Here is a 13,394-nt window from a genome sequence, read left to right as displayed (position 1 = left end):
GAAGCAGCTGCAGCAGCACATCCAGATAGTGGAGCAGTAGCAATATGGCCAGGGCTAGAGTGCAAGCAGAGCCAGATTTTTAGATAATGGCTTAGGTCTAAGAAGAGGGACAGCTGATGACTAAAGCAGATGACCATGCCAGTTAGGATTTCCTGTAAGAGTCATGGAGGGTGTGCAGTAGGTGTCTGCTTAGGTTTGTGGGACAGAGCATTTAGTCAGCAGGTTTTAGAAAGGTGTGTGAGAGGAGGGTAGGTGTTGAGTAGGAAAGAAAAGGTTATCTTAATACTTTTGTAACCTAATTGGCTAATTATCTTCAGGGGTGCACATATTTTAAACCACTGCGACTTCAATGAATTATATTTCCAACAATTACTTGTGTAACTTTTTTCATTCAACTAGACATGCTCATGGTCTCAGATATTTGTAGCTAACTGTGTATATAAAGACCTTGAGTTCGTGTGCCAACATTTGTTTCTGTGTAACTTGCAGATCCACCTGGAAGAAACTGCTTCAAATCCCACTCAGAGGCTGCAGTGTGTACTGTGATTGTACAGTTTTAATAAACTACAGAAAGTGAACTTTGATAATTAAACCAAATATCTTGGTAAATAAATTATCTCCAATTACATTACTTAGTTTTATGACTATCGTGTCTCCCTCACTTATCCAAGAGATTTGATATTGTTCCCATTACCCACCTTTGGGCCTTGTCTTCCAGGGTACCCAGGCAATCCAGGGACTCCAAGTTTTCCCTGAAGACAAATAAATAAAAAATACATACAGCTTCACCCATGGTAATTATTGTAATAACAGGAAAAGCATAGAAAGATCAAAGAACTGAAAAGATGTATTAGCACCATATAAATATGCTGTTTGTTTACATGATGAGCTTGCAAGTACTGCAACTCTCCCTGGTATAACTTCTAATATTTTAATCAAAAGCCAAAATAGGGGTGAATGTTTAATAGAAAATCTGCCCATTAGGACAATTTTTCAAACGGTGGCCATAGTTAAAATATGAGCATGCTTTTACTCTTAAAACAACATTGCTTCTGTTTAAAAACATCAGCTGATAAAATTTTACAAAAAATCAATTTGCTATTAATCCATAGACAATTTGACTAATGAAATCAGATTAGTTGATTTTGGGAGTATGAACTTAGTTCAGAATAATTGAAAATATAATTTCAACACAACAAGAGGAACTGAGAACTAGAACTTGATAATGGTAACCTGGCACAACACTGTTCAAAACCATAGAACTTTAATAAAAGACTGCATGACTGGATCATATAGCTAAAGAATACGGCAAATTATGTTTTGAAAAATCGTTAATTAATATTTAAAGTTTACTTAATTTAAGCATATTTAGCTCTTCAGGGATAAATTTGCAGCCTTCGAAAGCCCTTACTATTTACCTTCTCTCCTGCTAAACCCATGGGTCCAGCCTCTCCACCTGGTCCTGATTTGCCCTTTGGCCCTTCAGGGCCATCTTCTCCTCTGGGTCCATGTACACCACCCTCACCCTGAATAAAGACGTAGTAATGACAACAATTTTATATGTCACATGTTTTTTGTTTTGTTTCTATGCTTCATATGTCTGCAGCTGTAAAGACTGGTCCTCTCTTTAGAACTGATGACCCACCTTGTCCCCCTTGATGCCCATGTCCCCTTTGAAGCCAGGGAATCCATCCTCTCCCTAGTGGTGAAAGAGTTATTGTAAAACAGTGTTATTAGAGCCAAGGCAGGGCCAATTACTTATACCAACATCTGTCGCAGCAAAACATTATTAAACAAACCCATTTAATAAATAAGTCTGTTTTTTAAGAGAAAGGAATTCTGTCAATGAAAGTAAAACTGAAATACAGGCGTGAGAGGATTACATCTTCTTCAAAACAAATGAACAGTGACATCTACTGGTCATTTATGAGAAGATCTGATGACAGCTCAGCTAGCTTGTCTTCTGCTGTCTATTTAGCTCTGCTGACATCTGGTGGTGTAAGTTAAGAATTGCACTTTTAAATGCATTATTTTTCCATTTCAAAGGTGTTTCCTTTGATAATAAAATTAAATAAAATAACATTTGTTTTGAAACTATAATAAACTCAAATTGACATCAAATTACAGGATGTTTATACAGTATGTACTCACTTTGTTTTTAATAGTTATGCTGCTTGGATACCCCAATAGTTTGCTGTTAATAAGTAGTCAGTGGTAATAACTAAATATAGTAAATCACTGAAACCACATATCAATAATATTCCAGCCTGGTGATTCACACTCCATTACAGCTCAATGTTATGAGGACCTGAGCACTAGTCCAATAGGCCTTTAAGAGGTTTTTCTCTTGCCAGAATAAAAGGAAGCCCCATTTGAGGAAGAACTGCAATTCTGAGGCGGGCATTTGCAGAGGACTGACATTTGTCAGCATTGTTGAGGAGGTTAGAGAGGAGTTTACCTTTTCTCCTTTGTCTCCTCTGACGCCTCGAACTCCCTCAGCGCCCTGAAGGATGTGGGAGAATACAGTCAGAGTAATGTTCACAAACAGGGTAAAAATGATCTACAACAATTTTTTTCACTTACTTTTACACCACGGGGACCAGGATAGCCGATAGAGCCTATTGGACCAGGAAAACCCTGCAGTTTAAAAACAAACACTAAATCTTCAGTATTCCATTGCATTCTTGCTCCTTTTGGTGAGTTTTTGCACATATGCAAGGTAGATCATAGGTAGAATAGGTAAATTTTAATACCTTAAAATGTCAATGAAAAGTTATTTTAACTATATTTAATATTTATTCAGAATTCAAAAGGTCAAACTCATACTGATTTGTTATATATAGTATTTCAAGTGTTTATTTCAATCAGGTTTAAAGACTTTGGCTTACAGCTAATAAAACTCCTAAATCAAGTATCTCAGGAAACTGAAGTATTACATAAGGACAATAAAAATAAAGTTCTTGAGGCCGATTCTTTGACATGCACCTGTTTTTTATAGCTTGACTTTTTCTTTCAACTGTATTTTTTGTGTTGTATCTGTTGCTGCCTCTTGGCCTGGGCTAGAAAAAGAGCTGTTTAATCTCAGTTTATTTCATCGTGGTAAAAATAAAGCTTAAGTAACATGTTTACTTGCTAAGTTATGGCCTGCATATTAAGACTGTTGTCCAGTGGACAGTGGACAATAACTCTAACTTCATTGCTAAAGAATCTGACAGGTTACATGCCATGTTGAAGCATATTAACTGAAAGTTGAGAAGAAGAAAAAATTGTGGTTAAAAAGTACCAACACTTTAAACGTTCTTCTGCTCATAAGCTTAAAGGAGATGCTGATCCTGCCTACACTGTTGAAATACAAAGGTTGACTTAAATGATTGCTCTATCACTGAGCTTGATTGGCCAACAAACTGGCATGACCTAAACCCTGTAGAGGATCTATGGATTCTTGCCAAAAGGAGACAATGCAAACAAGCAGAAGACCACCTTTCAGTAGGCTGACGTTTCTGTATTGACTTTGCAAATGAAATATGACACTTTTATAGCTACACTGACCACTCAAAGTGCTTTATACCAGAGCCACATTCACCCAATCAATACTCAGATCGGCAGGCAACTTGGAGTTAAGTGCCTTGCATACGAGTATAAGTATTGGCATCATGAAGGAACTGAAATCAAACAAATATTTTCCAAAATAAAAGATGTTTAGTCTGCCCACACTTTATGTTGCTCTTATGTAATAGTCTAATGTTCTGACAAACTAAACTTTGAATTTCCATTGGCTGCATGTCATAATGATCAAAATTAGTAGATATAGATGGTTGAAATATATCACTCTATGTGCCGTGAAGTTAGTTTAGATTTGTAATCTGAATTTCAGAAATAAGGCATAATGTAATTGAGATGCACCTGTTCTTGCACTATTGTTGGAATACATTCAAATTATACTCACCATGTCCAAGAACTAGTGTGATAAAGTGCTTTGATAGTGCTTTGTGAAGATTGTGTTAATAATTTTCTTTAAATTGCCACTGTGTATATCACACAAAACAAATTTTGAACAAATTAGGTACTTTATTGAAAAATATAGATTACCAAAATATATTCCAACTTACCGTGGATCCTTTCTCTCCAGGAGGTCCTTCTTTTCCAGGGTGACCCTACAGATGAACATGTACCTACTAGTTATGTGCCTATAAATAATTTACGTCAATAAGTGAAATATTAAAAAGGGACCAAAATTCATGGCTTACAGGAGGGCCATCAGTACCGCCAAGTCCAGCCAGACCTTGCTTCCCTTGAGGCCCCTACAAAGACCGAGTAATAAATACGGACGCAGTCAGTCAGACAGATACGTTTAACATATTGAAATACGTTTTCAAAACCGCAAACAAAATTCTCTCTGTCAGCCAAACTAAGCTCTCATGTCTATAAAATGTGTGATCTTGTGAGTGTGTCTGCCCTTAGAGGAGCAAGGTAAGGGCTTACAGCTCAGCCACAAATCTGCTCAACTACTTATGAAACATACACTTATCAGCATTGTAGAGAAGGTCTAAGGAGGAACTTGAGTTCCCACTGTACTTACTTTTTCACCGGGAGGCCCAATTGGACCTTGAGGACCAATGAGACCCTTGTAGACAAAGAAAATAAATATGTTATAAGAAGCAAGAGGAATGAGTCCAGTTATGCTTCAGAAAGTTATAGTATAAATATCATTGGCTGGGATACAGTTACTCATCATTTTACTGTTTTAAACATTTTGTTTTTAAAACTTCATATTCCAGCCCATAAACAAAGAGTTGAAACAGCTATTTACAAAGAGAAACTTTCCAGAGGTCCTGTGCTTTTGCTGGAAAGCATTAATGTGTCTCTGGCTGTGAATAAGTTATGCATTCAACCTGCATTCCATCCTGCAGGTTCCCACTAATACTTTCCAACGTAATGACGCTGTTCTATTCACTTTGTGATCGTCAGAAGGACTGAAAATTATACCTGGCAGAGGTCATTCAGCACTGGCGAAAACACTAAAAGGCCCTGTTTCACATCAAATCTGACTCAAAAATGGAATTAGGTGTCTAATATGTGAACAATTTCTGTTGGATCCAAGTGTTGTTGCTGCTTTTACCAGGACTGAAACAAAGATTTACTCTTTTCTCAAGTGTGATTTCATTCACAGAGGGATAGTAGCTGGGCTGGGGGAGTGCATCGAGAAAAAATGTGCAAAGAGTTTTTGATTTAAAAACCAGAAATGTGGGGGATCATTCAAGATTATACTGCTCCCTATTGCACTGTCAATATGGCAAACTGGAAGTAGAACGAAGAGAAAAGGCAGCAGAGCAAGGAGGAAGAGAATAAATGAGAACATATACATAAAAAGAAGGAGAAAGTGATCGAACAGGATTAATGTAAATAACTAAACACTTACATGAGGACCAGGCAGGCCTTGTTGCCCAGGAGGACCTGGCTCTCCTTGCGGACCCTTCCCAGAATAAAATTAAACAGTTCAGTTTATTTAACGTGGAGAACGCCGAACATTTCAGCAGCAGCCAAAATAAAGAAAGGATGAATTAAGAAGTATAACTCCTCATGGGGTAAGCAAGATATCTTGTTCTGACATTAGTGTTGGTATTTGGTTTAGTAGGAATTCATTATCAGAGGGCAAACACAGACAAAAATCGTAAATTTCCTTTCTCAAGCATGAAACGGTGTTGGATTCAAACTTTTATAAAAGAACCGCAATGAACACGTCTATTCCAGCTGGTAGAGCTGAAAAACGTGCAAAGGAAAACTTCAAAGACAGTTAAAGTCACTAAGAATACACAGTAGGTAAAGGCAGTGCCATAAAAAAGTATTTGTCCCCTTAAAGAGTCATTCGGTTTTTGCCTTTTTGTGTTGAAATGTATTTAAATGCTTTAAATACATCAAACAAAAAGCAACTTGTTTCTATGTGAAATGCTTCCTAAGCATAATAACTGGTTGTGCCACCCTTGTAGGCAACAACTGCCATTAAGTATTTTTGTTACTGGCACTGAGTCCTCTACATGATTGGTCAAGGGTCATGCCCCGTTTTGACCCACTCTTTGAAGAAGTCAAACTCAACCAAATTGGAGGTTGATCAAACATGAAAAGCCTGTTAAGATTATGCCAAAGTGAGCACAACAGCAAAAAGATGAACTTTGCAGATGTGCTTCAGATCATTGTCCTACAGCACAAATATGGAGCTACTGAGCTTAAAGTAGTAAACTGACGGCAAACTGCAATTTGCTTTTAGGATTGCAGCAAAATTCCCACTTCCATCAGTTAAAGAAAGCTGTCCAGGTCCTGATTAAGATAACAGTCCCAGACCATGACACTGCCACCACCAATCAGTATATGTGTTTTATTCTGAAATGCTTTGCTAAGGACACATACCTTCCATAACATCATTTCTGTTGCCTTGTCAGTCCACAGAGCATTTTTACCAAAAGCCTTAAGGATAATCAACTATCTCAAATTTTGTTCTTCCTGACTGATGTAAATGATTGTTTCTCATCTGTTCTTGAATTTCTTTAGATCTGGCCATGATAAACTACTTAAAAAGAAAAAATAAAAAAAAGGTCATTTTTGTGTTGTCCAGCATGAACTAGTGTGGAGTGCAGTGCTTCACTTTGAATTTTAATTTGTAAAACATCCAGACTTCTGCTAGAAAGCAAAATATGAATAAGAATATAATCTCTGAGGATGACAGTAACCTAAAGCACACATCGTAATCAACATAAGAATGGCCTTTCCAAAAGATCCATAAAGATTTGGAATGTCCCAGCTGGATACCATACCTGAAATGGAGGGGGAAAAATGAGGTCATCTGGAGTGGGCTGTGCACAGAAAATTTCCACACTATCTGACAGATTTGGAGTGCTTTTGTAAAAAAAAAAAAGAAAAAAAAAGGGCCTAGTATAGTACAATCCAAAAATGACTGAATGCTGCAATAAAATCAAAAGGTGATTTAATAAAGCATTAGTTTAAGGGTGTCAATCCTCATACATCTACAATATTTATTTTATCTTTTAAGCTTTCTGTATTTTTCAACTGAGTTACTGACTTCATGTCATAACTAAGGTAGGAAAAGTTCAGAAATTACTTAATGTATAATGTTTTTTCATAAAAAGCTGACCTTTTAACTGGAGTCTGCAATTAAAATAACAGAGTAAGATATTAAATGTTTTCAAGTCAGAATGCTTAGCTCAGGATGAAGTCTTTAGTTGGTGGTGTCAAAATATAAGTACAAGCTCAAGTTCCAAGTCTTTTATCAAGCTGAATCTGAAGTCAATAATTTGAAGTCAAAACTTAGTGATATGACTGAAGCACACATTGTTCCATTTTAGTTTAAGTGACAAATACTAAGTACATTTAAGTCAACTAAATCTATGGTAAATTTACCCAACCAAAATATAAACTAATGAAGGAAAATATAAAATAATGCTGCCACCACAGTACTTTACATTTAGTGATGGTGTTCTCAGTCTAACATAGAAGTTTTAGGGTAGTTTTAAGCAATTTCCCCTTCGACATCAGTAAAGTATACTCTATTCTATTCTATTCTATTCTATTCTTCTGACCAGAAGTCAAAATTTAGATATTTGTCCTCAAGTCCAAATGCAAACTGTGATGAGGCTTTTGATGTTGCTGTTTAAACTTAATGTTAGACAGTAAGTAAAATAAGGTTATGCAATTCATAAAGTGTATATAAAAATATGATATTAAGGTTTATACAATAATAGAAAATATTTTTTAGCCATTTTTGCAATAAGTAGGCATGCGTTATTTTTAGTTGAATAAGTTTTTATACAGTTTTCATTTGGGAAAAAAAGGTGTTGGTAAAATTGTTTGATAACATTACCATTGCCGAGCTGGTAATTTAAATCTTTAAAATGTAGAATTTGCAATTTTGTATTCTGTGAAAATCCCAGTAAAAAAGTTATGTAGGCAAGCTAAGCCACAGAACAGACTTTTTGTTTACCCTCAAACAGTTACAGTTAGAAAGTAAATGAAATAGGTTCTGCTTTCACCAACAGCTGAGTCATGGCCTCCTCCCTTGCATTGTTGCACTGGAGTTAAAGTTCACAGTCCTTCAAAAAAGTAAGCCTCACACAAAGCCGGTGGTCCTGCAGAAAAAGTCTGACTTTCACCTCTCCTTTTAAAGAAACACAACACAAATACTTCTCACCATGTTTCCTTTGGGACCAGCTTGACCATCCAGTCCAGAAAGACCCTAAAGTGAACAGAATTGATTGATGAAAATTGTTGTTAAGAAAGAAGTAAATCATGCAGCATGGTATGACTCAGTTCAGAGCACAAACAAATCATATTTACAGGTTGTCCTGGAGGACCTGGGGACCCTCTGGGGCCAAGCAAACCTCTGGGGCCCTGTTTATAAAAAGAAAGAAACAGTGTTTAAAAAACAAACACACTAACAAAACCACCTCAACACAACTTATTAAATGCAACATTTAAAAAAATGTCAAGGTACTATAGAATAAACTAAAACTGCCTGGCACTGAATTTAAATGTTGCTCTATGTGAAACACAAACCCCCATGTGGTCATAGATGAGCACTGCCGATGGAAAGCTAATATGAAAGTTGTTTCTCCTTGTAAAACATAAAGACATTCATTTAATGTCAGCTAAAATACTCTACTCTTTTACCTTCCTGCTACTGCGTGATGAAATATGGTGCAACAGTTTCTCTAAAAGGATACTGCTAATTTGGGTACAAGAGGGAGCAAATTTCTCCTGCTACCTTTCACGGACCATTTACTTTCACACGGACATAAAAAGAAAAAAGAAATTCCAGTCCTACTTTTTGATCTCTTATGCAGAAACTGTTTATAACAAGGTTGAGATTAGAAAGGCAATGGTCCCTGCACACAAAAGGCAGTGGTCCCCAGAGTAAAGAAGGTTGGCAAAGCCATGAATTAAAAAAAAAAAAAAAAACTGAAAGGGATGAGAAAGTGACGTTCACTCTTTGATCTGAACTGATTAGGAATTTATGGATGCATGGTTTTCACTTATTCAGCCCCTTTGAACCTGATATCCTTACAGACGATCAGAAATCAATGATTGAAAAAGTGGCAAAAATAAGGCCCCAAGTCTCTGCTACAAGCCATGTTGGGGAAGAAGATGCTCTGATCACGTGAGACCCTAAACGAACTTTGTTACAAAATCCAAAGCAATACATCAGGGGAAAGCTAAGACTGCACATTATCCAGGAGTAGGACAGCTGGTTGATGGAAAGATGGATGGAGCAAAATACAAGGCAGTCCTGGAAGAAAATCTGATCACTGTTGCAAAAGTGAGACTGGGGTGAAGATTCAACTTCCAAAGGGACAACACAAAACATACAGTAAGCGCTACAAAGGAATGATTTGGATTAAAGAATATTTCATGTGTTAGAATGGCCCAGTTAAAGTCCAGACCTAAATATATTCGATAATTGTGACTAGATTTGAAAAGAATTTGCAGAAGTCTGAGCTGCTATGCATGCAAAGATGGAAGAGACAAACTTTAAAAGACTTGGAGCTGTAATCGCAGAAAATATAGTTCTACAAAATATTGACTCATGCGGGGTGAATACAGAGGTGTCCCACACTTTTAAGATTATGATTTGGAAGATAAAAATTTTGCATAATAAAATGTGACGTAGTTCAAGGAAAATTAATATTTTTCCAAGGTGTTGCACTTTAAGCTCAATGACCCTCTAACTAGAATTATACTTACACTCTCTCCAGCCACTCCTCTCTGTCCAACATGGCCGTCTTCGCCCTGGGATTAAGCAGACATATTTTGGACTTTTTAGCAATTTTATGGGTATTTGAAAGTGATACAAGACAGACGAAAAACTCACTCTTGGCCCGTCATCTCCTGGAGATCCTGGAGGACCACTGGGGCCGTGTTCTCCCTGGAATAGATCACGTAGGGACAACATCAACAAAGATGACAAATGCTGCAGTCAAAAGAGAATCTACATGCTCAATTTGTGCAGTTGAGAAAAAAGATTGTAGTTTAAAGCAAAAATATGACGTTGGTCAGAAATGTGGAAAATTGAGGGTGTAAAAAATACAACGAAAACAAGCAAAAACCGCCTTTAATCTAAAGTTGGCATGGTCACCACAATGGGCATGGCCCCGCAATATATGGTTTTCACTATTCATAGAGCTCTATAAGGACCAGCCTACCTCTGTAATTATCTGGTATAGGACGAGGTTTAAAATCCCATCTAAAAATAACCGTCTGTGATCTTTGTGTCTCCGTTTGGTTTCTCTAAACTCAACATTCATCATTCGCCTCCTCTACTGGTTAAACACTGCTTAGGTGGATCTGAAGCTGTCCCCACCTCTCTAAGTAGGTCAAATGGCCTAATGGTATACATGAGCTGAACATTCACATCACACTGTGCTGATAAATCAGATGGCATCTAGACCCCAATCAGCTTTTTCATGCAACACATAAGTCTTGAACATTGGTGATTTTAAATAACACTAAGTTTTACTCCTTCAAGCTTACCCTGTGTCCTTTCTCTCCAGGAAGACCGGGGAGGCCATCAAAACCTCTGTCACCCTAAAGTAAATAAAAGACATCTCAAGATGGTAAGTGTACCAGTAATTAACAGGATGTGAATTTGTTTAAAATTAACACTGAAAAAATTATAATTTAATGTTTTTCTTTAGGAAAATTGCACGTTACCTTGGCGCCTGCCTCTCCTGGCATTCCTCGTGCACCGTCAGCTCCATTCCGACCCTGGAAGACACACACACATCATTTCAGTTTACCAGTTTATAGTTAAGTAAACACACAGGTGCAGTCATTGAACGCAGATGATTTTTTTTTTCAAACAGGAAAAGTTTGGAACAAGTTTCCTTTCTATGTAGGCACAGATTTTAAAGCCGGCAAATATATTAAACTGCACTTATAGTAAAAAAAATTTATTTACACATACTGGATAGAAAAAAGAAAACTTTCAAATTTCAGGTAAATCAAAATTGCCATTTAAATTGTATGAGCTGGGTACAAATACTTTGCGTATCCTTCCACAAGCATCCTTTGCTGGGAATTTGTCCCATTCCTCCAGACATAACTGGTGTAACTGAGTAAAGATTTATGGGTTACCTTGCTTTTATAGATCTGCTCACAAAGATACTATGAGGCTAGGATCATGGCTTTATGATGGTCACTCCAAAACACATTGTTTTTGTTGTCCTGAAGCCACTTCACAGCTCATTTGGTGCTGTGCAAGGCCCTTTGTCCAGATGGAAGTTTCATTTGTGCCTACGTTTTAACTTCTTGACTTATGTTTTCAGCTGCAACATCCATATTTCTACATAATGTTGTCAGGTTTACAAGCTTCCCCTTTTTCCTCAAAATGTAATAGTGGTCATTATGGCTAAACACATTAAATGTAATTTCATCAAACCACATAACATTCATCCATCCAATGTATCCAACAGTCATTAGGGAAACCATAGTGCAAGTCTCTAAAAATTAAGTGTATTTGTAAAATGTAATCTGGTATTTTTTTCTGTTGCTCTTGGAGAAATCGCTTCTTCATCTCTGTGTAGCCTTTTAGCATATATCTGCATGGGACTCAGATCACCATAGATAATAACTGTAAAGTTTTTCAGCCAGTATCATTACAAAGTATTTTGTTTTTGCCCTGGGTTTGATTTTACACATTTTGCAACAAAACAGATTAGATTCTGGGACACATAACCTTTTCCTTTGTAAGTGATATGTAATCTCATGCTTGATCCTTTTTTTCATGATATCACATAAAAAAAACAGGGCTTATAAAGTGGTTTCTTAAAATACATCCATAAGTGGGACTTAGTTTGACTCAATGTTATGAAGTGCTTTCAAAGCCATAATACCATCAATTGTACCTTCCCAAATTATGTGTATGTACAGTACATCACCATTGCAGTGCTACATTAGAGAAGATGAACCACTCAATTAGTTTTACGTTTAAATCACTCTTACCCTTTTTCCTGGCTTCCCTGGTGCACCAGTTGGACCCTGAAGACCTCTTGGTCCCTGTACAGATTATGTAAATGTACACTATTATTATTTGTTTTTCGAAACAGACAAACAGGAGCAACGTAGATGTTATCTATAATTAAAAGGTATTACTGTGAAAACCAACAAAAAGCTAGGCCTCTCACCTGTGGTCCAGAGTCACCGCTGTCACCTTTGAGTCCAGCAGCCCCAGGGGGTCCCTATGTAGAAGCAGAAAGAAAGTAATTTAAACAGATGATAGCTGTATCCCTGAGTCATATTTCCATGTGCACAAACTCTCTAGTGCAGAAGAATTGAAGGACTCCTTGTGCTGTCTGAGAATGATATGACCAAACTGAATATGTGGTCGACAATATTCATATTCATAATATAGAAATGTTCATATTCTTTCAAGCAATACTGTGAAATATCAGTTGTCACAAGAAAAACATGCTGTATTTCACAAGAATGTGTCTTAATTTGCTAAGAAAAAGAGCCATCCATCAGCTAACAGGAAGGTTCAAAGGAGATTTCAAGCTCTTTCTGTCATGAAACATTAGAAACCCGAGATGTTAAACACATTTTAAAATGTCAACTCTATCATTCTCTTGCCTTTGCTTTAAGCTTATAGTAAACATTTCACACTGCTGCTCTCTCACACAGCAGCAAGATGCCACCGTTACTAGCAATATAAAATGTGTAGGCCCAAATTACAACATTAAGGCAAGGAAAACATATGCTGAATAATGTTTTTATAATATTTTTTTATCTTATGCCTTTCTAAAAACTGGATAACAAAAATTGGCCACAAAATTTAGATTGGAACGTCTTTACGCAGAAAACTAAATTCTCTGTAGCCTTTTATTCACGATTACATAGTGAAATAACTTGATCTTCAAATATATCTAAATCACTGTATTTTTATCACATGGAGAACTCAGTAATGGCAATACGTCAATGTATGAAGATACTCACCAAAAGTCCAGATCTTCCTGCCAATCCCACCGGCCCTGGGGGGCCTCTCATTGTTAGCTAAGGACCAATCAAAATAAAGTATAGCCCATTACTTACTATTTAAGTATTTAACACACATATGTATAGATAAATATGCATCGTCTATATATGCTGAAAGACCTGATAACCCTTTAAATCAAGGATAAACGGCCACTTGTTTAGAGATGATTCGTATAACAATAACTAAAAAAATGTTATTTTATTTTTTACTCCAATGATAATTTGTGATGACTTTGATTTTTACATTTGAAAAATGTAATATCACGTAAGATACTCTGAATCTCCCAATTAATGAAATGTCTATGAATATGTATAAAATATAAAATGTAATAATTGAACTAAGACAATTAACCAAGTGT

At 36.6% G+C, this 13,394-nt stretch overlaps 1 protein-coding gene across 1 annotated transcript in view; it reads right to left on the bottom strand.

Moving 5' to 3' along the window:
• The window catches only part of LOC102222263 (collagen alpha-1(XI) chain-like), a 99,786-nt gene that overhangs the window by 37,962 nt on the left and 48,430 nt on the right, over positions 1–13,394 (bottom strand). Inside the window, exons 14-31 of the mRNA XM_005801956.3 lie at positions 12,997–13,053; positions 12,189–12,242; positions 12,007–12,060; positions 10,717–10,770; positions 10,537–10,590; positions 9,878–9,931; positions 9,751–9,795; positions 8,347–8,400; positions 8,201–8,245; positions 5,420–5,473; positions 4,580–4,624; positions 4,248–4,301; positions 4,110–4,154; positions 2,584–2,637; positions 2,459–2,503; positions 1,646–1,699; positions 1,419–1,526; positions 699–752 (exon numbers count right to left, since the gene is read on the bottom strand). Coding sequence (XP_005802013.1) covers positions 699–752; positions 1,419–1,526; positions 1,646–1,699; positions 2,459–2,503; positions 2,584–2,637; positions 4,110–4,154; positions 4,248–4,301; positions 4,580–4,624; positions 5,420–5,473; positions 8,201–8,245; positions 8,347–8,400; positions 9,751–9,795; positions 9,878–9,931; positions 10,537–10,590; positions 10,717–10,770; positions 12,007–12,060; positions 12,189–12,242; positions 12,997–13,053 — 984 coding nt within the window. The remainder of the gene's footprint in view (positions 1–698; positions 753–1,418; positions 1,527–1,645; positions 1,700–2,458; positions 2,504–2,583; positions 2,638–4,109; positions 4,155–4,247; positions 4,302–4,579; positions 4,625–5,419; positions 5,474–8,200; positions 8,246–8,346; positions 8,401–9,750; positions 9,796–9,877; positions 9,932–10,536; positions 10,591–10,716; positions 10,771–12,006; positions 12,061–12,188; positions 12,243–12,996; positions 13,054–13,394) is intronic.

The sequence above is a fragment of the Xiphophorus maculatus genome, chromosome 6 (genome assembly GCF_002775205.1).
Source record: "Xiphophorus maculatus strain JP 163 A chromosome 6, X_maculatus-5.0-male, whole genome shotgun sequence".
Lineage (NCBI taxonomy): Eukaryota > Metazoa > Chordata > Actinopteri > Cyprinodontiformes > Poeciliidae > Xiphophorus > Xiphophorus maculatus.
This window is presented reverse-complemented; position numbering and strand designations above follow the sequence as displayed.